The sequence below is a fragment of the Corvus hawaiiensis genome, chromosome 26 (genome assembly GCF_020740725.1).
Source record: "Corvus hawaiiensis isolate bCorHaw1 chromosome 26, bCorHaw1.pri.cur, whole genome shotgun sequence".
Taxonomy (NCBI): Eukaryota; Metazoa; Chordata; class Aves; order Passeriformes; family Corvidae; genus Corvus; species Corvus hawaiiensis.
In genome coordinates, this window is record NC_063238.1 from 6,424,386 (window position 1) to 6,451,713 (window position 27,328).

The window sequence follows — 27,328 nt, forward strand, 5'->3', positions numbered from 1 at the left end:
AAAATAGTGCTATATGTCACTTTAAAATAGATTCTTATATATTATATTGCATCAGAGCGATAATTCAGCTTTCATTTTAGGTCATTTTGTGCCTGTGACCAATGGCTTAGAAAATTCTACTTTCTTTCAGCAGAAATATCTGCCTCCAAATTGCATCATAGTACAACCTTCAAGATGCATACCAAGGGCAAGAAAATTGTCAATGTACTCAGCTTCATAACTTTCAGAAATTTCTTTGACATCAAATAGGCTATTTGCAGAAATGAGCATGACTTCAACTGCTCTCAGACCAAATTCTTGAGTTTTGAGCCTCTCTTAGCGACATATTGGCCTGTTTTAAGCCACAAGAATGTCTCCTCACCTCTCCCCATCTCCCACTCACCACACTTGCTGTCACTATACATATTTTTTTTACCTTTCTTTTTAATCTTTTGACCTTTTATCTATTTTTGGACATCTCTAGGCCAGTCCATGGATGTATCTGGAACTCTCACACTCAGCAACACCAGCTAAGGACTCTGCTATTTAATATGTAATAGCCTTGACTGCCCGTGCATCTGGGGATCCAAGTGGTAGAAAATGGTTGTTGTGCCTTACTGTGAAGAAAAAAAATACAATGAAAATTGGTCAATCTTTCTGAAGTGATGTTTTTTTCACCATTTCACTCTTGCCAGAACACTCATATAGAATCACAGAATTATACAATATTAAGGGTTGGAAGGGACCTCAAGTGTCATCTAGTTCCAACCCCTTGCTGCCATGGGCAGAGACACCTCCCACTAGACCAGGTTGCTCAAAGCCCCATCCAACCTGTCCTTGAACACTAACAGGGCTGGGGCATCCACAACCTGGTCAACCTGTTCCAGTGTCCCACCAGTCTCACAGTAAAGAATTTCTTTCTAAAATTTTGTTCAGACTTCCTTTACAAGTGCTATTTCCAGAGCCAGAAAATTCATCCCATGGCCAGGAAAAGGCATTGCTGTTCCTTTCCAGTCGTGCCACAGAGCGTATCTACCACAGCCTTGGTCCAGAAATCCTCAGCACCGGTCTGGGATGATGTGAACAAGTTCTTGTGGCTGGCTGGAGGGAGCAACCTCTCCCATCTGTTCTGATGCTCACCTTGTTCTGGGGTCAGGGCTCAGCAATGGGGATCTGCTCACTCACTGACTGGCTAGCACTAATAGGCATAAAAACCCTTTCAGAATGTCATTACCTATAAAGTTGCAACTGGATTTTGATAGCCACAGTGCAGAACTGGTGGCCCCCAGTGCCATGATCTCACCTGTCTTTGCAGTGCTATGACTCTTGGAGTTGACCCCAAAGCAAATATAGTAGGGGCATTTGTGTTCCGGCTGCAGAATCATCACGTAACTGCACAAAGTGCTACTATGCTAAGTCCAGAGAATGAGCATCACCTGCATATCCATACCACAGCTTGCATGTATGTTGTATTAGTGAACTAATGCTAACTCAGTCTTTTAGTGACTATAATAAATGCTAAGATTTCCCAAAGTAAAACTAGTTGGTGACAGCATAATGGAGGATGGGAGGCTAGTTGTAGCCCTAGAGATAGTCACTAACTGTATTATACAGGATCTATATTATATAGCATAAAAGAATGGTCCAGTATCCAATAGTGCTTTAGTGTTTGTTCTGTCAAAGTCAATGCAATGTAGAGCAGACAAAAATACTCATTAGCTTTGTCTCATCTTTACCTGAAAAGAAATTGCTTACTCTCAGATAATGCCACAGGTTTCAGGATGTCACTCAATATGACAAAATAAAACTCTACCCTGGGGAAAATCAATAGGTTTTCTATAAATGATTTTAAGATAAATACCTCTTTGGCGGAACTGAAAAGTTTGTTTACTGTGAAATTGAAACACCATGTAAGACACTTCAGAATACTAAAGCATAATAAAACAGAAAGTCACTCCTAAATGTAGTCTTTCCTAATATTTTGGGGACAATGTATTTTATGAAAGCAGCGCGTCTGGATTCTAGTGAAGAATATGGTCCTTTGTGTCATTTTAACATCTTGCACGAACCTCAGTAGACAGACTCTATAATCCAACAATCACAATCAATGCCTTGTTACGCCGTTGAACAGCAAAAGGGTTCTTTGACAGGATGATTTGGTGTTATACATGCTAATGTGAGCCATAGCATCTGCAGAATAGCTCATGAATACCCCCAGTGCTGCTCAGCACTCTAGTCAGAGATGTGTTTTACTTAGCTCTAGTGCCAAGATGCTGTTTCATTAACCTTATTTCTCTTTCTTTCCTGTAAGGCATAATTCTGTTGCAGCTTAGTCTCACCAGGATACGTCATGGATACCAAGTAGAGTAAATAGTATTAACATAATATGCACAGTCTGTGCTTCCAATTTCCATGCTTCACACAGGAAGATGTGTAATGACTAAAGTCTGACAGTTTAATTTATTCAGCCCTATAAGACTGGTTTGTTAAAAAACTTTTCAATTTCAGATTCATTTTCCTTTTCTTAAACCATGAAGAAGGAAGTAATTTACTTCCATCCTGTATTAATTTTTAACTGACCTATAATGCATACAGTTAATAGAAGAGCTCAGATTTTTCAAATGTCAACAAGAACTGTCTGTAATCTATATTTAAAATTCTGACCACTTCTTAGTATTGACCTCATGCCATGGTCCCTCAAAGTCAAAGAACAAATGAATTTAATGTATATTCAGAATAAGAACAAAGTTAGAAACACTGTATCAGAAGTGAGTTTCCAGGATGCAGAGGTAGTTTGTTACAACAGGAAGGAAGCTGTTTCATCCCCAATTTCAGCAAAACTAAACAAAAGAGAACCTGTGCTGTGTCAGAAGTTGATGGAAATAAAGTCATAGCAAAAAATTGGCAAATATTAGTGCATGCTTCTGGAACTAAACTTTTTCAGAGAGACCTTTCCTGAAACCTCAGTTCAAGTCTCCATCACAGGTTTGCAGTGTAATCCTAAGCAAATCACTTATGACCAGATTTTTTAAAGTATTTAAACACCAAATCCTGTTAAACATTCTTTCTGTGTCTGTAGCCACTTGAGTAACTTGGAAAAAATCAGCCTCTCTGTCATAAAGTTATATTGCATAGAGGACAGACATGCTGACTTTGCTCAAAGGTGTTGTGGAAATACATAAAATACAGGTTCAACTGATAACTTTGGGTAAATTAAAATACAAAGAATGTCTCCTTGTAAATCTCAATTTCCACCATTCATAGAATTCAGCATTTGAATTTTGCTTTCTATAGTCTTCAGCTGTTGATTTCTGGCAAACTTCACCTTCAGTTGTAAGGAAAGGTACAATAATTGACTATGTCAGGACAGTTAACCTGCACAGATCACATTACAGCCTGAAGGCTTTCCAACTTCTACATGTGAAAAAGTTTTGGACTCTGCTACCAGCATAATTATTCTGATGACTGAACCGCTCCTGTTACATTATGTCTCTTTCAACACTCTTATTTTTAACCCTTTCCAAGATATCATAACCTAAATCAGAACACCCAACTTTCTAACTTGAACTTTTTGTAAGGCTACAATATTCACTCAAAGATGGGTAATCTAAGTCATGTTTCTTTATTTTTGTCACTCACTAAGAACACACATGAACAGCTATCTCCATGTGGTTGACAAGTAGCAACTCATCAAATCACAGATCACAATCCTGAATCCTGTAATCCGTATTTCACCTTAAACCACCGCACACTTTCCAATCAAACCTCCAGACTCCAATACAGATTCCACATAGTGACCTCCTTGGTTTAGCATTGAAAGCAGCTTCTGACGAGTGAAATGATCCAGAAGTTCAACTGTGCAATCCCATACTCCATTCACATTCAGAAGCAGAGGGGATTTGAAAATTCAGGGTATATTTAGACAAGCAATTTGAGCTAAATGTCATTACTAATAGGAGAAATATAGAATAGTCCCTCAATGGCTCAAAATATGCTTATTTTGCATTACTTAATGCAACAATATTCTGTTGAGCAATTCACCATGTTTTTTCCCTTTTCTTTCACAATAAAAATCAGTTCATTTGTTTCCTAATACTAATGCAGCATCTAATTGCTTCACAGATGTGCCATGCCAGAGACATCACTACAAAAGAAATCTCTCTGTTGATCAAAGATCTTTATCTTGCTATCATTTCTCTCCTGGAAGAGGTATGCTGATAGAGCTCACCCACAGCATTTGTTCTGGCTTTGCTAGACTAATGTCAGCATATCTGAAAGTGCTACACCTTGCTAGTACCTTTGACTCTTGGGCCAATGCCAGCTACTTGGTGAAGCTAGCAATACTGAATGTAATTCCACAGTCATGAGGGAAGAGCAACATAAGAGCAGCCCTTAACAAATCAACAGTTTCTAATAGTGATAAAATTTGAAAAGTTTGGAGAGAAAATTGAATAAAAATCCAGTAGAATAAGAAACTGATACCATGTAATACCAAGCAATTTCAAAAAGAACCGAATGTCCTACAGTCTGCTTGTGCAGACACCCATGAGATTTGGACTATGTAAAATACTCCATGTGGAAGTGTCTTTCCAGGGAGTTTGGCTCCATCATAACTGTGCAGACTTGAAATATCCATCTTGGGAAGGTTTCGCCTTTACTAGTGTATGATCACATAGAATTATACAGTAAAATGGAAAATGAGGAGTGTTGAAGACGCTTTTGTTTTAAAGTGCTTTTCACTTAAATACGAAACAAGTCAGAGAGAGGAATCAAGGTTTACATAAACACACTAGAGGAAACTTCCAACAACCTGATTTTTAAAAGCAGATGGACCCATGAAAAGCTTGTGGTTCCTGAATAGCAAATCACAACAGAAGTATGAATTAACTCTTCAGAAATTCTTTTAATAATGTGAGCCCTGCTAATGTTGCTTTTCAGTGCTGTAGCAACCAGCAGCTTTTCCCTAATTTGTGGTGAATGTGAACACAACCCCCCCTCACTATCCAACCTGGGACCATTTCTACCTTACTCTTTCACTAGATCTACCACAACTTGTTAATATGATTTCACATCAGACAGTTTGAAATGTAGTGCCACAGCAAGACATATAACACGAGAGTGCCTTGACTCAGGTGAGGGACTATATTACTAGGTGAAGAACTTCCACATGAGTATTTTCATAGTCATCTGCAGGGAAAACCAAAGCAGCAGGACTGCAGAACTACCTAACCCTCCCCTCTTATAAATACAGTTGAGCAGAAATTTCTCACTTGAGTGATTTTTTTGACTGCATAGTGCAAGATTGTCAGAGCTGACGTGTTAGTGAGGAAAGGGCTTTGGTTTCAACAAATATTTGTCCCTAAAAATATTTTGGGGAAAACCAGCAAATTTTGAATCTGTCAAAATATCTATTAGCATGTTAGTAACTGGGATGCTCCAAATCTACTAAGCTATTTATTTGGAAATTCAAGCTACTTCAAGTTATCTAAACTAAATAATGATGAAATAGTTTAAAAAAAAGTGACCTACGTAATTTTGTTCATGAATATATTTCAAGATTCTAATTTTTCATCCCAATTTGAGCAGGGCCCAAACCTGATATTAAAAAAAGAAAATTAATGGAAGAAAAACATTTTACTTCCAAAAATAAGTTGCAGTTGACTCACAGCTACTCTAGTTTACAGAACCCTGCAAGCATCAATCCACCAATTTATGCCCCAACAGGTGACCTTTCCTGAACTCCCCTGCTTTTGCTTTGTACAGAGCACTTCAAAGACTCAGTGGAGACATCTCTTTTTCCAGGATTCATTCTTTATAGATGTTTTTCAGGTGATGTCTTTTTCCAAAGCTCACATGTACTGAAATGGCACAGGTGGTGTTCATCATTTCTCAGCTTGCAAGGTGTGGCAGGTTCTAGGACTCCGCCATGGGCTGCCACCACTAATGCAGATTAATGGGAGGGTGATTTGTAGATTCAGATTTCTATCATTTGTCTCTAAGGGCCTAGAAGATACTGTTGTTGCTGTGAAGTAGAAGCCAACAGCTGTCTCTTGTTATTCACCTCCTTTAATTCTTCTTTCCCTCCTCATTACTTCCATTCACTCTTTCAGCAATGAGAGAAGATTAAAGAACTGCCAAAGATGAGAAATGCAAAATTCAGAAATGAAAGGAGAGGCTGCATGGACAGGATGCCTGTAGATGACTTTCTAGAGCTTGCGTTGGTTTAAAGGCCAGAAGCTTAAGTGAATGGGGATGAAGTATTGCCCATATTTCCAGGTGCACTCTTAATTTCACTCTCCAAGAAGAAAAAAGGATCAGGTCAAACTGTGTTCCAAGACGTAATGAACAATAAAAGAAACAAAGATCAAAAAGAATAAGGAACCCTTAGGGTCAAGAACATGGTAAAATGTGGGTATTTTTTTCCTAGATGTGCCTTTCTGAGCATTACTGTGCAACTAGGATCTTTATTTAAAGAGAAAAAAAAACCAAAAAAACCCAAACAAACAAACAAACGAGACAGAATTGTAGTGGTTTCCAAAAGAACTGGAGACTTAATCAAATTTTATAATAGTCAGTGCAAATAAGGGGAAAGTAAGCATGAGAGCTGTGTGTAATTTTACTTAAAAGAAAGAGTTTTACTGTTTAACAAATCCATGCATTGCAATTACCACTAGCAAATTAAAGAACAAATTAGTATTTCCTGGGATTAAATTCCTTATAATGTGTTACCTGAACTTTAACTGACATTTCCTAAAATTTCACCTTAACTTATGGTAATGTTCTGCTCTGACAGACAGGAGGAAAAAAAAAAGTCAAAGACAACTGATGCTTTCCCTAACAGCGTAGCCATAGGACACTTGTATTAAGAGGAGTTTATGGGAAATATGTTTTTCTTTGAATAAGTTACAGGGTAAATGATCGCATTTCAGATAAGAAGTTGAAGTGGTAGGGACTATTCTATGCAGAGACTATTTCTCTACAGATTCTTTTTCAAGTGCCTGTCATACAATGCAACATGTCAGGCATGTCTTTTTATGTTTGCATTAATAAAAAGGTATTCGTGCAGGTGAGAATTGAAGGTAAATAAACCATCTTAACTTGACCTATAGTTCACCAGTAGCATTTTGTCAAAACTTCTGAGAATTTCCATGACTGCTATGTAACATGTTTTTAACCTGCTTTCTTGAACCAGCAGAGGAACAGAATGCTGTATATTGTCTTTTTGTTCTCTGTGTTTATAGAACTTAGACCTGTGTGGCATTGGTACAAAGCTACAGCTCTTACTCTTCACAGCAATAAGATGTCAATATTTAAAATTAGAAAGTGACGTGGTAACGCTATCAGCTGGAAGGCAAAGTTTCGAAATGTTGGCTTTAAAGCTGAGCCTGCGGATCCTGCTTACTTGTTGTATCAGCGCCACTTGCTGGTATCTCATGCCTTTTCCATTGTAGTGCTGGCAGGAAGTTTTCCCTTAACATTTCATTTAAGCTCTGAAAATATTTGGGAAGGTATTAGAAAGAAAGATTGTTGTTTCCTAAACTCTTTTAAGACCCCACCGAACAATTTATACTGATGTAATTTCATCTAAGGAAAATAGAGTAAGAGGTCTATCCAAATCTCTTAAATCCTATCTTAGGCAAACCTTGCTCTGAAACCAATAGAAAGGATCCAGGGAGTTGACTTCTGGTTTAGCATCATTTTTTTCACACGTTATCTAGCTCATCATATTTTTGCAAATGAAAAAAAATTGGATTCACCAGCAAAGTTAATGATTCTGAACAGATTTGTACACACACTACAGTTCACCTGTTGAGACATTTCTAAGGGAGGATTCATCTCAGCTAACAGTCACATCCAGGAATATGTTTCCAATCCAGCTGAGTGCGTCTTCTATTTTTAGCTGACAAAATGTATCATCCTTTTTTGCTGTTTTGAAGTTGGATTCCACTTCCTTTTTTCTAGACAGCCAAATCTACCAAATAGATGCCCAAGTGAAGTGGAGATAACTTATTCATGCATCGGAAAAGGGAAACGTAGGGATAATGAAGTCTGCTCATTCTTCTGGGAGGCAGCCAGCCCATGCAGCTCTGGACAAGACACAGCAGATGATGTCCATGGTCCAAGTGAGGGGTCAAAATAGGTATCTAAGAGACATGGCAGGGGAGATGGGCCATTGCAGTGCAAGGACACTGGGGACACAAAAATGCTAATGGTACTTACAGAAGATGCTGGAGGTTCTAAAATGGCCTTAGGGAGGACAGAAGGGAAGAAGATGATATTTTGGCTCGGAACTGGAGAGGGATATAATGGGAGGAGATATACAGGGATAAATGGAAATAAGGAATGCAGGATATAGATTTGTGGGAATTTGGCTTCCTTAGTTCTGTTGAACTGTTTAATATGCCTATTTTTCCAGCTTGCCCCACAGCAGAAGCAGTGGAAAGTCTGTTGCAGACCCACCACCTGTAGACTTGCTCTCACATCGATGTAAATATGTCCTCACTGCTTTTCCTCATCAAGATGCTTTCCTACTGCAGTCTCATAAATCTGGTTTGCAGCAGTTGCTGCACTACAGACCAATTGTCAAACCTCTGAAACCTTCATCTTTGTCTGTACTATGTCTCTGCACCCATTACCTCCCCTGAGGGAGGCAAGGGCATGGCTACTGGAGCATCAAAATGAAATAAACATACATTAGCCCTGGCAGAATGAATTTAAATATCCTGATTTTCAGTGCATCTGCAGGAAAAACAGAAAGGCTTGATCTCAAAATAGCCTTAAAAAATACAATAAAATACCTACTTTACTTTTTATTTCACATGTATTGTATGTGGAAGGTTTGTCTGATATCCTTAAAGCCCTCTGTTGCCTTCTGTGTGTTTTTGAACCCTTGGGTCACATAGTGTGAACTGCAAGGTTAAGGTTGTCAGGGATCCTAATGACTTGTACATCCCTTTCAAAGGTATTGAAGTGACCAGCCTCAATTGTCCACTGTAACTGGAGGCAGTTCAGTCCTGCTCTTGTATGCTACAACTGCAGTTGTAGAAGCTATGCTACAACTGAAGCTCTGGAGTGCTTTTTTTGCTTTGTTTTGATGGGGGTTTTTTTATTTGACTGGTGGTTCTTTTTGTTGTTTCTCTCCTCTCTCAACCTTTCATTTTATTCTACTGTTTAGGTTTTGGCAGAAAACTTTGCCATGTGCAATTCTCATCAAGTAAAAGCCAAATACCTGTCATTTATAGACCCTGTAACTGAATGATACATTATTAAATCTTTTCATCATCCTAGATAAATATAACCAGCAAAAACCAAAACGCTATCCTTGATGAAACATTTGGAGACAACCAAACGGAGCAGGGAAATGAAGACACTGTTGCTCTTTTACAGTTATTGTAATATACAGTTTGTAACAAAATCCAATGCAAGTTGCAGAGTTAGGCCAAAGAAATTCTAGGTTGAAATGATGATGAAATAGCAGAATATTAGACCTCAGCCACAACAAAAGGCCTATGAAAGTATTTTAACATACTGAGTTTAAGAACTGTAGTGGTTCAGAAATTAGAAATACACATAGATTTTTAAGAGACTGTGTTCTATTTGTTTTGGTGTTTGGTGGTGATTTTGTGAATCTCTCAGCCCCTAAAAAATTTCCTTTAATGTACCATACAATGTTATCAGTTGCAAACCAGCTGGTATATTGTTACCCTAGGCCATGACAACCCATTGTGTTCACCCCAAGCCTTTTCTTGTTCCTACATTATTTTCTATGGGAAATTTCCCTCTAACACAGTTTACTCCACAATCACAAAGCACAGATGCCCTCCTCCTTATAGCATTCCTCTCTTTCCAGCACAAGTTTCATGGGACTGAAGCTCATGGAGAAGCAATAGTATCAGGGAATTCCCACTGCTGCCCACTACTCACAAAACCAGGTTTAAAGGACAATACATTTTTGGCAAAAAACATGCAAATTAATTTAAATACAAACGCTATGTCAGCACTTACTCATTTGCTTCTTGGGTAGGAAAGATACAAGTTTTCTAATCAAGAAAATATTATAATTCACTGGGACTTCAGAAATACATTTAAAAGTATTTATCTTAATTATCTTCATTCTCCACACACTAGCATGGAGAACTTTGTCACTTTATATATGTACTTTTTAATTATTATTTTATTTTTACTTGTGTTTTTATGTTTGCTTCTGGACAGCACCAACACTGTAGTGAAATTTTGGGAAAAAAAGACCTGACTGCCAAAAAGAAGATGGTAAATGCTGCTAGTTTTAGTCTCTAGGAGGAAAATATCTAGGATAATTGAAGAGTATTTCAGACATAAAGAAAAAAACGGTACCAAATTTAATTAAAGACCTAGAGCTGCCAGGTAGTAATTAACTGTCTTAAATCTATAGCTGTGTGAGAAAACATTGGTCACAAGAATAATGTTATGCAAATTAAAATGGATGCTTGGGTTGCACAAATTTAAATTTCCAGATATCTGTGACTATGTAAATTTCACTGAGAAAAAAAATTATGTGCTGATCTATATTCAGGTGATCTCTTGAAATGTTGTTGACAGCCTTAAGCAGAGGAGGCAATCACAGAGAAAGACAGACAGGAATAATGCCAATGTTTAGGGAAGATATGCCTGTCAAAATATGGAACGCCAAATTATAAAAAACCTGATTTTATAATAAAGTTATTTGGCTTTTAAAGCGATTACAGTTTAGACATCCTCTCTGCTAATTCAGTCTGCATCACCACAGGACATTTTGACTTAGACAGCAGCTGCGCACCATGTATCAACCCATGAATGAAATAACATGTGACTACAGCTTTATGCTTGGCATAGTCCTCATACAAATGCTTCAAGTACAGGAGCCAACTGAGGGGAGATCCTATTTCTATTCAGGTTCCTTTTTTTCCTAAATCAAGCAAAGAGTTCTTTGCAACCATACATCATCAGCATATAAAGTTCAAAATGTGGGAGCTGCATGAAATGTATTATATATGCAATGTTATATAAATATGTATACATAAAATATATCTCCTCAGTACTTCCGTTCTTCTTTGTCAAGCACACAATATAGTTCTGTAAAAAAAACCCCCAATCATTCATATCTACATACTCCATAAGAACAATATTGTCACCAGTGTAGAGACCACTGTCACCAGTGTCACCATTGACCCTTGAGATGGATCTGGGTACCGGACCGTGGTTTTTCCTGTGTTGTTTGTGGGCTGGGACAGACTGTTTTGTCTGCATTCTCATTGAGGGTTTGGATGGCTATGAAGGCATGAAGTGCACAGTTTAATAGTGCAGCTTAAACGATTCTATGAGATCTCAGCTCCATTTGCCACCATTACCAGCATTTCTGGGCTGTAAGCCAGTGTCAACAGGGTCTAGAGAGATTGATTATAAAGCAGCAGGTGTTTGAGCTGAACAGCCCTAGAAAAAACTGAGGATGGTTAGCTGGCCATTCCAGCTGCAGCTTCCCAGTACCGCAGTTCAGCTTTCAGGTCACAGTCAAGAGGTCTTCATCCTGTCTAGGCTGGAGTTAATTTTCCATAAATGCTGTGTTTTGAATTTGTGACTGAAAACCAGTGTTGGTAACATAATGGTGCTTTGGCTATTGTTGAGCAGGGCTTACACAGCATCAACGCCTTTTCTGCTTCTCACCCTGCCCCACCAGTGAGAAGGCTGGAGGTACACAAGGAGCTTGGAGGGGATGCAGACAGGACAGCTGACCCCAAACGACTACAGGGACACCCCATAAAATATGGCATCATGCTCAGTGTATGGAGCTGTTTTAAGGAAAAGAGAAGACAATCCCAAGATGAAGGGTCTGTCTGGATGAGAACCACCAGGAGTGAAGTCAGGAGAACTGAGCAGTAACTGGGGGAAAGAGAAGGGTCCAGAGGAGGGCAATGAAGCTGGTGAAAGGTCTGGAGCACAAGTCTTTTGAAGAGCAGCTGGGGGAGCTGGGGTTGTTCAGACTGAAGAAAAGAACTCTCAGGGGTGACCTTATGACTCTCTACAACTCCCTGAAAGGAGGCTGTAGCCACATGGGAGTTGGCAGCTTCTCCCCAGCAACTGGTGACAGCATGAGAGAACATAATCTTAAGCTGTGCCACGAGAGGCTTGAGTTGAACATTTGGAAGAATTTCTTCACAGAAAGGGTGATTAGACATTGGAACAGGCTGCCCAGGGAGGTGGCAGAGTCACCGTCCCTGGAGGTGTTTAAGGAAAGAGTGGACGTGGCACTCTGTGCCATGGTCTAGTTGAGGTGGTGGTGTTCAGTCACAGGTTAGACTCGATTTCAGAGGTCTGCTCCAGTCTATTTGAGTCTGTGAAAGGTAATTCTGGCAGTGGGCGACCGTGACCATCGACTCCTTGACCGCCGACTCAAAATGGACCTCGGACTCAAATGGAGGGAAGAACTGTACCTTCACAGTAAGTAGCATGAGAAGCGAGACGTACAACTAGCCAACAGGGCTTTGAGTACTAACTGATAGACAAGCTATGCAATTCGCAACCAATGAATGCTGATGGTTTTGTTTGCTGAAGTGCATAAGCACTATGGGAAGCCGGCCCTCAGCCGGCCTCGGCCCGGTGCGCTGGGTACGGCACGGCTCCTCCCGTTGCCATGGCGGCCGCCCCGGCGGCACTGGCCCCGCCCCGCCCGGCCCTCGCCACCGCCTCCACAAGATGGCGGACGGCGGGGCAGCGCCCGCGCAGCCGGACGGGGATGTGCCCGCGGCTCCAGCCGCCGCTGGCCGCAGGGACCGGCAGCCCCGGAGCGGCGGCCGCCCGCCCAGTGCCCGGGATTTGCAGGTGAGAGGGCGGAGGTGCGGCCCCGCTGCCGGGGCGGGGCGGGGCCGGGCGGAGCGTCGCGTCCCCTCGGGGGCGCCCCAGGCCGGTGCTGAGGGCAGCGGGCGCTGCGCGGGTCTCCTGCCGGGGCTGCCCCGACGTGCCCTCTGAGCCCAGTCGGCTTTTCTTCCTTCAGCTCCCACGCCCCTTTTGAGGCTGGGAAGGGAAGGATGCCTGTGGAAGAAAACTAGGCCCCTTAGGAAACGGCGGGTGCTCAGTTCTCCAAGGAACGGGAAGGACTCTCCCGACACTTCACCAGCTGTGTTTTAACTGTTCTTGAAGCTATTTCAGTGTCATTGCATTCCTTGATTATTTGATAGGAATGTCTTGTCCCGCATGAAAGTGTCAGTCTCCGTAGATGCGGTATAAGACTAAGGACAAGACCTTTTCCCAGGTGCACGTGGGAAAAGTAGAGTGTGATCACAAATATAATTCAGCATTGGTACTTAAATGCTTAATTACAAACCCTTTTAGCAGTATTCCTTTTTTTGCATGTGATTTGACACTTTTTGAAGGTTTGAAATATTTTAACGAGAAATTGATTGGAAAACAGGTAAAACTTAGTAACTGAAACTTCCCCTATTCTGTTTAATTATACATAATTAACAGAGAAAGATGGGCATAGTTTTTTTTCTTGGTTACTATTTGGAATTTTCATAGGTTCTTTTTCGGATTATTTTTGCTGCAGTCATAGGGTGCTTTGAGTTGGAAGGGACCTTAAAGATCATCTAGTTCCAACCTCTATGCCATGGAAAGGGACACCGTCCACTAGACCAGGTTGCTCAGAGCCCCATCCAGCCTGGCCTTGAACACTCCCAGGGATGGGGCATCCACAACTTCTCTGGTAAACCTGTTCTGATGCCTCACTACCCTCTGAGTAAAGAATTTCTTCCTAATACCTAATCTAAATCTCTCCTCTTGTAGTTTAAAATCATTCTGCCTTGTCCTATCACTATGCCTATGTAAAAAGTCTCTCTCCCTGTTTTTTTCTAAGCCCCTTTTAAGTACTGAAAGCCCCCAGTGAGGTCTCTGTGGAGCTTTCTCTTCTCCAGTGTTACTGTTGTATTGGGATTGCTTTATTATTATTTCCATATGTAACAGTAATAAAGTCTATGTTGATACTTTTGGTTCACAAGGTCTTAGTTAACTGAAGCAGACTGGCATCTTGGGTAGCTGCCTACTGATAAAGTGTTAAACCCCAAGGAAGTACCCTCCTGGGTCTGTACTTGATTTGTGGTGCCACCAAAAGAGATGGGTTATGAGGAAAGCACAGAAGCCTGGCTATGCCCATCTATGCTCTCTCAGCATCCCTCAGTCCTTGGATTAGGGATGGTAATGGGGTGTGTTGTCTATGACTTACCCATCAGCTTTACGTATCTGAAAGGTATTTTCTTCTATCCTCCGAGAGAATGGAGGCCTTCAGCAGGTTTGGTTTTGGTTTTTTTTTTTTTGGCTGTCTTTACTCAATTTAATTTTTTTAATGGCTATAATTCCTCATATGTATTTTTTTTCTCTGCAGAAAATACCTCACAATATTATAGAAACAACAAAAAATAATATGGGATTAGCACCCTGTGTTCCTAGCAGTGTGTTTTCAAGGACAGATGATGTTTCATTTTCTTTTAATGTGTATTCCTTCTACATAAAACTGTAATGAAATTTTAGCCTACTACCTTTTCTGGTGTGTATGATAAAATGTTAATGTCAGTTGCATAGTGTGAACAGAATGGTTTGGGGACAAAACTAAGGATGATTTGACAAAGTAGAGTATTATGCAGAGCAAAAGAAAGATTGTTGAAAGGACATTGCAGGTCCCTTGCATAACTTTCTAAGAATGGACTTGCCAGTGATAATGGCTGCATTTCAGGGATCTTTGTGAAAAAGTTGTTGGGGTTTTTTTAAGTATTTGTGGAGTGATGTCTTGAATGCAAGCCAGCTAGGCTGAATTTGTTCTTCATCCCAATACAAGCTTATTTGAATTATGTTTTTACATTTCTATGTAAAATGTTTGTAGAATTTATTATTGTTTTCTATCAGAGGGTTAGCTAGATGCTTTATTTCAATTTGTTCCCATTAATGAGCTGATGCTTAATATCTTTGTGTGTATTTACTCTCATGACTGAATCTAATACAGGCTGTACATAGCCAGTGAAGCAGTGGAAACCAAAGGATAGAAGAGTACAAGTTCCAAGTCATAATGGCATTTAAGCATTGTGTAGTTTGGTTTTTTTTTCCATAAAACAGAAAGGAAGTTGAATTTTAGTTTGGGTTCCTCATGTTGATGTTTCTAATTTTCTGGAGAGATGCATATTTCACATTCTTTTTTGTCTTATTTCTATTCTATATGTAGTTCTAGAGTTACAGACTTACAAAAAAGAATTCTGTTTCCTACAGCTGGCCTTGGCAGAGTTATATGAAGATGAAGCTAAAAGGCAGTCATTGTGTTCTGACAAGCCAGCAGCTACAAAGACCAGTAACCCAAAGGTATCACAGAGGTAAGACGTGTTTTGTTTTTCAGAAATGTGTGGATAGGTGTCGTATTAGCTAAAAAAACTTTGTCATTCTTACTTGATCCCCTCTTTGTATAAAAAGCAATCTACAGCAAGTCAGAATCAAAAATTGTGAGTCCCTGCAATAATGTATTGTCTGTCTTCTCAGAATGCTTTTTAAATTTATTTATTTAGGAGCCTTTGTACTAATTGGTATTCCAGGTATTTCAAAACACTTTAACCCCACTTCATATAAGATGCTATAAGCAAAATGCTGTGTTGCTCTTTCTTTACACAGACAGAATTTGGAAATTTGCTGTATCAGAAAATTACTGCAGTTCTTTGCTTCTTCAAAGTTCAGCAAAGCGGCAGCTTGTGTGAAACTTGGCAAGTGAGCTGCTTTCAGGGTTTTATTTATGTCAGTGTCTGATGAGGCAAATAATGATTCTAAAATTTTTTTGTAGGTTCCTTAGTAGGCTCCTATTGGGGTGACAGAAATAAGAAGGGCTTCTTAATGAATTTTTCTGGGTTGGGCAGGTGGAAGGAAAGACACATACCTATATTTCAGTCCAGCTTTTGCTAACCTACAGTGTTTGCAGTTCACATAACATTTGAAGATTCAGTGTAGTCTTGTATTTTTTAAATAAAACAATCTTTCCAGTTTTTAATTATTTTTAAAAAATAATTTAAAGACGTCTTTATAACATTACTAACAGTGATGCCATGCATGGCATGTCTTGTATGTGTCTTGTTTTTCAATCACTGCTGCCAATATGGATCTCTGTGTTTAAGGAGGTCAAGCAACAGAAAAGGTCTTAGTCACCAGTCATGCTTCAGGTGCACTGCAAATGCAGATCTCTTCAGGAAGAGAGATTTTTAGCAGAGCGTGCAACACTTGGAAGTGTGGGGGTTTTGAGGTTTTTTGTTTCTTTTGGTGAAACCACCTAAGATGACTAACCAGCTACATAGGAAAAAAGTTTACGAATAAAGCAAATAGCTCCATTTACCAATACATATCATAAAGTTAAAACTTCCTACTCCCAGTCAAAGGAAAAGCTGCAATACTGTATCTAAAACACTTCAGTGTGATAGTTGGCAAATACTTGTTATTTGTTGGCATTCATTCTGCAATCTGTGTGAGAAGGAAGAGATGAATTAGTGGACTTCAGTTTGCTCTCAGATGAGCAGTGCATTAATTGCATGGAAACAGTGCTGCTCTTCTATGCTAACATAGAGTAGTTCAGTTGGAATAGGCCTATTGTGACCAAGCAGTCCAACTGTTAATGCAAAATGACTCTGCCATACATGTGCCCTTTCCTGCTTATTCACTGAGAAGCATTCATGGCTGTGTACTTTGGCAAAAAACAAAAACAAAAAACAAACCAAACCCAAAAAACCAACCGAAACCCCAAAAACCAAAAAACACAACTTGATATCCTAAGTTTTTGAAAAATAAGTAGCTTCAGAAGTTAGATATGAAGTTTATGTGCCAGTCATCCTCAAATGTTTTTTTTTATTCTCTTGGCAGTCTTAAACTGGATTCTCTTAAAAGGCTGAGAAAACCAGAGAGAAGCATGAGCGATGACAAAGAAAACCAAAGGTATTTTTAAAACAAAATGGAAAAAATAATTTAACAATTGTGAAAGTAGTTGGGGTTTGTGTCACATTCGCACTGTGCTCCGTCCTGTTTTTTCAAAATGCGTGTGAGCTAGGTCTGTCCTGCAAAGTGCTAGGGGACTTATTAGAGTGTTAGTTGTACACTCTTGTCATAAAATTATATTTAGTAGAATCTGAGTGGAGTGATGTAGGACCTGTAGATGCCTTAACCTGTATTGTTGCAAAGGTTGTAACTTACACTTGTACTCAAAACCTTTTTTGCCTTTCTCGAGTATCCTGAATTGTTCTGTGTATCTATTGCTCAAATATTTGAGTACTTCCTTTCTTTCTTGAATACAAATTCTGATAAGAATTGCTGTTTCATCTCCTTACCACTATTTTTCTTTCAGATCTAAAAATTAAAGATTTTCCATATAAATGGTAGTTGGGGTAATAAATACAGATTTATGTACAAAGGGGACATGTTACTTAGGGATTGACAATTACGTGGCATTATAAAAACAGTATGAATGTACAGTACCTTCATACCCAATACTATGTTTTGGTAATTGTAAAATATGGTGGAATCAACACATTATAAAATCGTTGGTCTTGGAGATAGTTTCACATGGATTAATTGACTTGCCTTACCCCAAGTGGTTAAGGGTAAAAGTTGAGGAAAGTAGAAGGCATTTATTAATTATTAATGCTTCCTGTAATCAAAGACAAAACAGATTTGACAGGTTTTGATTTATATACAGATATTTTTATAGCATCTATTTCATTAGTATTTAGAGATTATAGTGCCTTTCTCAAGATAATTCTCGAGGAATATCTTGATCCTTATAATCAAACAGATACAGTTTTGAACAGAATTATTTGTAGTTCAACAGTTTGTCTTCAAGACCTAGTAATGGTGCTGTGGTGAAGAAAACACCTACAAATTAGCTTTCACAACAGTTTCTGCTGGTTTTAAAATGCCTTGAAAGGTTAATTAAATTTATTAGAAAATTTCAATTTCTGATACTGTCAGGAAGGGAAGTATGCTAGATGTTTCAATTAAAAAATCAAATTGTAGCACTGTTCCGGTTTTCCAAGAATAGTTTTATACTTGTTCTGCTAAGGTGGTGTTAGCTGTGAATTTATATTCTATCCAGTCCAGACACAGTCCCATGCACAGGACACGCCTAAGGAAATCAGTCTTTCTGGGAATAGGTGACAGCCACATAAGGTGCTCGGCTGCATCAGGACTGTGTTCACTTAAAACTTACAGCTTTGCCCCCTAATCTCTGGGATCTGCTCCAGAAGGCACCTTGGTTCTTTGTTAGTCAAATGTCTTTAGTGTAGTGCTGCTTGGATTGTTGGGAAGGTCAGAACCAAGTGAAACATTTATCAGAATGAAAAGGTTTTGTGCCAAATTTGTCTCTTTGTTCATTAATTTTTTTTCTTCTGATGGAAAGAGAAAAATTGTGCTTGTCATTTAAAGCATTGTTGCTTATGTGCATTACTATTCTAAAGATTTTATTCAGGTGACTCAGAATATAGAGGATTACAGATTTCTGGGGCTTCCAATAATCCGAGTAAAATTGTTGCTGAACTCTTCAAGGAAGCAAAAGAACATGGGGCTGTCCCATTAGATGAAGCCTCGAGAGCATCTGGTGATTTCAGTAAAGCTAAGGTAAAAGTTAAGAGATGTTTTGATCTCTCTTTACATTTGTGTCTCTAAAATTCATAAAACCACAGGAGAGCAAGTGCCCCTTTCTGTGATTTGTGAATAGCAGATTTGCTCAACACAGGTTTATATTGTCTGTGCTCAAATAGCTTGCTCTAGAAAATAAAGGAAAAGAACCACACTATTTCAGAGGAAATCATTAGAAATCATCATGAACTGGAATTACATGCTTTGTTTTCAATTACATTTGATACAATAAGAATCCAGACTAAATTTGCATCTCAAATCAAAATCTCTTACCTGTAGCATTGCTCCTAGAGAGTAGTGGTCAACAGTTAAGTGTCCATATGGAGGATGGTGACAAGGTATCCATAGAGGGACCAGTGCTGTTTAATGTCTTCATCAGTAACACAGACAGTGGGGTCGAGCACACCCTCAGCAAGTCTGCAGGTGGCACCAGGCTGAGTGTTGCAGTTGATGTGCCTGAAGTGTGGGATGCCATCCAGAGGGACCTGGACAAGCTGGAGAAGTGGGCTCATGGGAGCCTCATCAGGTCAACAATGCCAGGTGCAGGGTCCTGCACCTGCATCAGGGCAACCCCCAGGATCAACACAGGCTGGAGAATGTAGGAAGTGAGAACAGCTCTGGAGAAGGGCTTGGGGGTACTGGTGGATGAAAAGTTGGACATGACCCAGCAGTGTGTATTCACAGCCCAAACATGTCCTGGGCTGCATCATAAGAAGTGTGGGCACCAGGATGAGGAAGGTGATTCTGCCCCTCTACTCCACTCTGGTGAGACCCCACTTGAAGTGCTTTATCTAGCTCTGGGGTCCACAGCACAAGAAGGGCATGGACCTGTTAGAGTGAGTCCAGAGGAAGGCCACAAAAGTAATCAGAGGAATGGAGCATCTGTCCTATGAGGAAAGCTTGAGAGAGTTGGGACTGTTCACCCTGGAGAAGACAAGGGTCTGGGGAGACCTTATTGCAGCCTTCCAGTAGTTAAAGGGGGCCTATAAGAAAGATGGGGATAGATTTTTTAGCAGGGCCAGTTTTGGTAGGAAAAGGGGTAAAGGTTTTAAACTAAAAGAGGGTACATAAAAGAGGATATAAGAGAGACATTCTTTACCATGAGTGTGGTAAAACACTGAAACAGGCTGCTCAGGGAGGTGGTGGATGCCCCATTCCTGGAAACATTCAAGGTCAGGTGGGACCAGACTCTGAGCAACATGATGAAGTTGAAGATGTGCCTGCTTGTCACAGGGGAGCAGTTGGTGACCTTTAAAGGTCTCTTCCAAACTGAAGTATTCTATGATTCTTATGTTTGAAAAAGTATACAGAACAGAAGCTGAAATGTGTCACACAAAGCTTGCTTAGCCTGATTATGGCTGCTAGATACAATTTTCCACTTAGAAAATACATGATAGAACAGTACTTGCTTTTTATTGCAGAAGCAGGCTTGTGGATGGCTTTTTTTTTTTTTCACCCAGGTAAGAATTTTAATAAATTGTTTCAGAGAAATGTTTTATAAGCTTTTCTATGTATTTTTTTCAGTCATTTTCTGGTGGTGGATACAGATTGGGTGACTCATCACAAAAGCACTCTGAATACATATATGGAGAAAATCAGGATGTAAGTAAAATTTATAGCAGAAAACAAAACCTCTAACAGAGGCCTGCTTAATCATGTTTACAGTTTGAAATGCCAGTATTACAGTAACTATGTCTATGAGGAAAAAATAATATCTAAATATTAGATACGTGCTCAGTAGAAATTGTTGAAGCGTCCATAGAGAACAGATGTTCATTGGGTATCCCCTAAGGCCTCCATTATGGAATTGTCAAATGTAAATTACTTTAAAATTCTTAGCACACCTCCTTTTCAGTTACTTTCCATCAGGTGTTGTCTTGGATTCTCTTAGTTATGCTAACATTTTAATCCTTCTGGGAATGGATTCTTCTTGTGGCTTGCAAAGCAGCCAGTCTCAGACTGGAGTGCATGGATGTATTCTAGGAAAGGTGAAGCAGCAGGTTAGAGGCCTTTCTTTCCTATCACTTAAAAACCAGGGTGTGAAGGAGAGGGTGGGGAAAAACAAAGTTCTCTGCACTTTGCTATTTTTGTGAATGGCTAAAGCAAATCTTCAGCTTGTCTAGAAACAAACCCAAGAAATTACTAAGGCCCAGAGGATGTGGTTCCGGCTAGGGGGTGCTGTCACGCCACACAAGGAGCTGCTAACTTCAGTAACAGCTTCTACTTCTGCTCTTCAGTAATCGTTCTACTCTCCAAGTAACAGCCAGCTGTAGCCAGCCAGAATCTTGTTGCAGTGGACTTACCATAACTGGGAGCAGAATTAGTTTTCTAAGGGAAGCCAGTTTTACTGGCTAGGAAAGTCTAGTTTTGCTGGATGGCAAAGCACTTAGAAGGAAGAGAGGTGCAGGTTTTGAAGCTGAAACGTCCTGGCTGGACCTTTCATGTAGGATGTAGCAAAATAAGAAGGGAGCAAAGGGAGCTGGTTTCCAGGATTCTTAGCATTTGAACTTAATGGAGCTACTTTCAGCTTGTTGGAGCTCAGCATGTAATAATTTGAGGAAAGTGTAGGTTTTGCTGTAACAGATTTATCAGCAGTAATTTGTAATTTTATGGGTTTATTTCTTAATTTATCAATAAAAATGTTTACTGCTTTTGAAAGTAACTAGAACACTGCAAAGATCACTACCCTCACTATGTCATACTTTGTCATGGATAGCAGATTAAGAGATTCTTTTTCCCAAGGTAGGAAAGTGGTCTAGAAGAAGATAGTAGTCTATAACTATTGGGATTTTTCAAAAAGAATCTAACAGTGACAGGTACAGTGCAATGTATTGTTCTTATTTTGTCATTTGCCTTCTTTCTGTCGTCAGGTACAAAATCTGTTAAGTATAGATCAAAACTTCTATAACTAGTCTGTATGAAATTGTACTACCTTATTTGTCTTTCTTCACTTTTTTATTTCACTGGTTTTGCTTCATAGGTTCAAATTTTGCTGAAACTGTGGAGAAATGGATTCAGTTTAGATGATGGCGAGTTGAGATCCTATTCAGATCCAACAAATGCTCAGTTTCTTGAGTCTGTTAAAAGAGGGTGAGTTAAAATGTTAAAATGTTAAAGTTAAAAACCTTTTGAGGTATGTCTTTGGAGTGAAGTAAAATGCTTTCTCCACATGCTTATTAAAAGTTCCAGACTTCTTCTTTGCCTGAACCCATAAAATATGGTTTGTATTTGTCACCAGATGCATGGGGCACTTAAAAATTTGGAATATTTTGGTTCCTTTGAGGGTTTAACTCTGAATGGTACTTGTTACAACAGCTTTTGTATTGATATTTTTTTCCTAGCTCATTCTGTGATTCAGATGTAAGTATGTTCTAGGTTTTGACTGTCAATTCACTTTTTTTTTTTTCTTCATTTAGGATGAAATCAATTCATAAAATAATTAAACGTGACTTTCAAAGTAGACATAATATTACTATTGACTCATACTGTGTGTGTACTTTTTGGATAATTTTTTTTTGCAGTCCACGATGTAATTGGAAAATTTTTATTTTTGTAATTAAGGGAAATTCCTGTGGAACTGCAGCGACTTGTTCATGGTGGCCAGGTTAATTTGGGTATGGAAGATCACCAAGAACAGGAATATGTGAAGCCCAGACTGCGATTCAAAGCTTTCAGTGGCGAAGGGCAAAAACTTGGAAGGTGAAAAAAGCTAGAATCTCTGTTCTGTGCTCTGTATTCATATGCTGTTTCATTCCTGTGACTGAAAATTTCAGACTACTTTGTCATGGTTCTGTTAGTAACATCTGGTTTGGTTTTTTCCAATCCTATAGCCTTACACCTGAAATAGTCAGCACACCTTCTTCCCCAGAGGAGGAGGAGAAATCCATTCTTAATGCACCTGTTCTGATTGATGATTCCATGCCAGCAACTAAAATTCAAATTAGATTAGCAGATGGAAGCCGATTAATACAAAGATTTAATCAAACACACAGGTAAATTGATTCTGCATCAACGCAGGTAACATTAACTATTTCGATAAGTTTGTGTTTTGTCATTAAATGAGTCTCAGCAAGACATCAAAATGGGGGAAATACCAGCCTTGCTGAAGTGTATAGTTCTGTGTCACTTTCATTACATGGATGTATGATAAACTGACTGTCAAAAATTCTGTACTTGGAAACACAATATATTTGATAACTGCAACTTTTATACAAACTTTTATAACCAATTATGTCCTTTGATTTTTTTTAACGACATAATACAAGCCGTAACTCTTCCCAGGACAACTGAAATCTGGATAGCCCCACTATGTAGTCATCCCAGCCCTGGGCCCTCCTTGGGAGGACCAGGTGGATGACTTGGGAAACACTGTGAAAGCACTTCATTACGAAGTGTGGAGTATAGTCTCGATTGGAATATAGTCCACACTATGGGCAGAGAAATCCTGTGGCCCATAATCAAGAATTCCAGCTTTCTACCTTGTTATACTCGAGGCTGTGACAAAACATGTCAGAGATATAAGTGTAGATGGCAGCCCATATGCAGAAGGGTATATAGACACTTTATGCTTGTTTGCAATTCCAGCATGTGGGTTGGACATAATACTGAGAACGTACTTTTTGTTTTGGGTGGTCATCTCCTAAGAACTGGCAATGTGTGAACATGATGGAGGTTTTAGATTTGTTAGTAGCTTTGCTGATTAGAGCTTGCCACCAATTTTATTGACACTGTTGGGGCAGTGCCACAAATGGTGTTGGCCAACCCCATTTATTTGTCTAAGAGGTTGTGTTAGTGCAAGGTTCTGCAAAGCTCCACTCTCCACTGTGTGGCTGAGAGAACTTTGGGCAGAGGGCAGAGATTTGGGCAGCAGTTCTATCCATGCTTAAACAGTGTTAAAAGTCAGCCTTGATTTGAAATCTGCACAATTGTGTTAGAACATGGCTGCAACTTGAATCCTGACTTGGAGATGGTGTTACCATGGACCCAATTCCATGTTAATGTTGTTACATGGATAGCTCATCTGTTTCCTTTTTTTCCTCCTGGCTCAGAATAAGGATGATGTGTAGCTTTTTTTACCTGACAGTGTACACAGACTACAATGAGGAAATTTTAGGTGAGATGCCAGTAGCAATATTTTTTGGTACTTTTGACCTGATAATATATCCTAAGAGTACAGGCTCAGATCCTTTCTTCACAGCAGCTGCTGGAGAAGTGACTGAGACAAACCATGGGGCTTATTGAGAGCCTCTGTAGCTGAGTTGTGTGTTCTTCTGTCTGCCTGAAAGTGTAGAAGTGGTAAACTTGCCAGTAACATCTGTAACAACCAAGGTTGTGTTGACATGAGCTTATTTTAATCATTATTAACTTTCTCTTGACTGTGAATCTTTATGGTTATCTTTGACATAAATATGATCAAAATCAGCTGCTAAAGTGCGTAACTTATGTCATAGGCCTTGAAGACTGGTAGAAAGCTGAAATCCCTGCTTATTTGGCTGCAGTATATTTGCCAACTTAATTGCAAAACATCTTCACAGATTTATTCTCATCTTAGTGTCTTAATAGAAAAACCTCAAATTTCAGGATTTTATCTCTAAAGTACTTTTTTTTAATCTGTGTCTTATAAAATTAAATTATTCTTGTTGATGTGATTGTTTTATTAACTATTGTTCAGAAGTTTACTGCCAAGTGAGAGTAGGAGAAACCTCTTGCTTTTGAAGTGCATTAGTAATTCCCCTCTACTTTCTCTTCACTTTGACCATATATTTTAAGATTCTCTCTTCCATTAATAATTTCACCTTTTTTGGAATATACTAATTAATGAAACTTTTGACAGTGATGTTGAAATTACTTGGCTTCCTGTGTTATGTATCAGTTTGCAATATAATTCCATGTTACAAATTTTGTTTCTATTCCTTGAGAAAACAAGCAACATTCACTATAATTTTTCAGGGGTTTTTTTATGCAAGAGTCAAAAAATTGTAGGCTACAATCATTAGTTATCTGGATCAAAAAGAAATGTGAAATCTAGAACTTACTTATTGGTTTAGTCTGCTTGATGGTTTTGTGTTCTCTGATCATCTTAATGTTCAGAGATATATGTCAGATGGAATCATACAGAGTTTTCATATCCATATCCTTTTCACAGGATTAAGCATATTCGAGATTTCATTATCCAGTCCCGTCCAGCTTTTGCAACAATGGATTTTGTTCTTGTGACTACCTTTCCAAATAAAGAGCTAACGGATGAAAGCCTGACACTGCAAGAAGCAGATATACTTAACACTGTGATTCTTCAGCAATTAAAGTAACCTTACGGTTGTTGTACAGCCCAGGGACCCTGCTGTACTGTCATACAGTATGTTTCCAAAAGATGAAAGAAAGGAGATATCAGTGTCTTTTTATTTCCTCATTTCCAGGGATCATATTTTTGGATTTCATGTCTTCCAGCTATAACATATCTAACTTTTTTATTTTAATTTCTCAACATTATTCAAACGTTTTTCAATATTAAAATTAAGCTTCTGTATGTTAGTATGTTTCAAACCACATCTTATACTAAATGTGAAATGAGATAGGACTTTGTGACTCGTTGTTTTGAGGGGGGTGGGGGAAGGAGCATTTTCTGAAGGGGACAGTATCTTTCATACAGTTGGTAAGATTTGCACTATGGAAATGTTCTATGCTGCACTGACAAACAGCCATTTGAAAACTTAGACTGTAGGTTATGTTTACCTTGCAAACTGTATTAAGGTGTTCTTTTTAATAGGTTTACAGATAATTAATGCCCTAATATAATTTTTGTACGTTCTATTTGTAGTGTTTCATAGTGCAGTATAATATTTATATTCTAGTTTTTATGTCATTTTCCTTGTATTGTTGCTCATATGAGTGAATCAGTTCAGGAGATGCAAACCTCAGCTGCTGCAGACTATGATAGAATGTTCTTATTTGTATTCTAGTTGTACTACTTGTGATGAAAATAAATATGAATTTTTTTCTTCTTGGAAGTTAGAGAAATGTGAGAGACCACTGTCATCTGGGGAAATTATGTGATTTAGAGGAGGCCTGTGGTCATTTTGAATCTGAGTATGCAGTTGGACCCTCTGCAGTGACATGATTCTTTACACAGTTACTTACACAACCCCAAATAAAAATACACTGAGGTGCACAAACACAGAACTGGTCTGCTTTTGTGCATGCAAGTGACAGCATAAATGTGTTGATTGGTCACGTATTTTTGATCTGAATTTCAGTTCTTTATATTTGTAATTTTGGCCAAAGGCATTTTGTAGTATTCAGTGGGGATTTGGTTGTGCAGCTTTCACTGTTCTTGTTTGGAAGCTGTGTAATTAAACCCCTTAATCTTTGAAATTGTATATTTTTTCACATAACTTGCCCCAACACTGCAGTAAGCAGGTAGGAGTCTTATGTTGGGGGAAACTGGCTGCTGTGCTTTAGTAGTGTGGAGTTTTTTAGTATTTTTGGATTTATATCAGATGAGTGGATCACACTGTGAAGGAGAGTAGATGGGCTGTACCTCTTATATCAATATATGTGTTAAAAATTGTTGTTTCCATGATTATTTTGTTCTGAAAATACTAGTACTTGTTTATTTATGTTAAGGTTATAATTGCTTAGTATATTCTTACGTTTTTACCTCAAAGTAGATATTTGACTGAGTAGATTTTAAACATGCAATTGTATTTGAAGTATTTTGTTTTGCATTCTGAATATCTGCATGATTTTAATCATAATTCATTTCATGTGCTAAGTAATTAAAGTTTTATGTTAAAGATTGCAGACAAGACTTCTTGTATTATTCCAAATTTATGTTGTGATAAAGTGGTGATTGTGTTGTGGGCCAAATATTTAAGCCTAACAGAAAGGAATTGTCATGTACTATGCATATATTTTATATACTATATACTAACAATTCTCTATATAAATGCAAGGCCAAAGTTTGTGATACCAGTTTTGAGCAGTCTGTGGTTTGGGCATATTTCAGTTCAGAATATAGGTAAAGTTATATTGCTTATTACTTCTGAAGACCGTTATTGATTAAGGAATGATGTATGAAGAAAAGGGGTTCACTAAATCGTTGAATTGTTTCCCTCTTATGCCAAAACCTACAACTACATATTATCACAGTCTCTTTGTTTCAAATACCTGTTAAATCTTAGTATTTAATAGCAGCTGAGAGTAACTGAGGGTCCCAGAAGTTGACATTATTTTGTCAAGCGCTAAGAAAATGTATCAATGCTTATATATTTAAAATACTTCATTGTTTCTCAGTACCTGAAAGCCTATGGAATCTTCCATCTCATAATTTTATGTGATAACTTTTATTACCATAAATTCTCACTCATTTAGCTAACATCTTGGCATTTTTGGCACAAAACTGTTCATTGAGTGCAGACCTATGTGGATATGCAGTTAAGGGAGAAAGAACTTCGTAGAGGGTGATGATCTTCCCTCACAGTAAGTTTGGTAAGCTTGGGAGTTCCATTTATTTTCCGTTAAATGCAGGTAATAATTAAATTTCTTACCTTAAAATAGCTCAAAACAGGTAACTTACAAGGAATAAAACAGGAATGAGGTGATTTAAAGTGGGCAGTTACTTCACAGGGGGGAAGTTGTGGGAACACAGAATGCAGAGAATATTTCTCTGCCTGTTTTGAATGGTTCTGGACAGCAC

At 38.7% G+C, this 27,328-nt stretch overlaps 1 protein-coding gene across 2 annotated transcripts; it reads left to right on the top strand.

The window, feature by feature from the left end:
• Positions 1-12,676: 12,676 nt before the first annotated feature.
• UBXN2B (UBX domain protein 2B) lies at positions 12,677-26,433 on the top strand. 2 transcript variants are annotated; one of them, XM_048286986.1, is made up of 10 exons: positions 12,677-12,813; positions 15,244-15,344; positions 16,867-16,938; positions 18,453-18,612; positions 20,158-20,235; positions 21,614-21,723; positions 22,195-22,332; positions 22,464-22,625; positions 23,489-23,502; positions 24,737-24,866. In XM_048286986.1, the coding sequence occupies exons 1-10, from the start codon at positions 12,688-12,690 to the stop codon at positions 24,847-24,849; spliced, it is 1,074 nt and encodes a 357-aa protein (XP_048142943.1). In that variant the 5' UTR covers positions 12,677-12,687; the 3' UTR covers positions 24,850-24,866. The 2 variants fall into 2 exon arrangements, with proteins under 2 accessions (XP_048142943.1, XP_048142942.1); XM_048286985.1 differs by lacking the exon at positions 23,489-23,502 and having other exon boundaries at positions 24,779-26,433.
• The last annotated feature ends 895 nt before the right edge of the window (positions 26,434-27,328 follow it).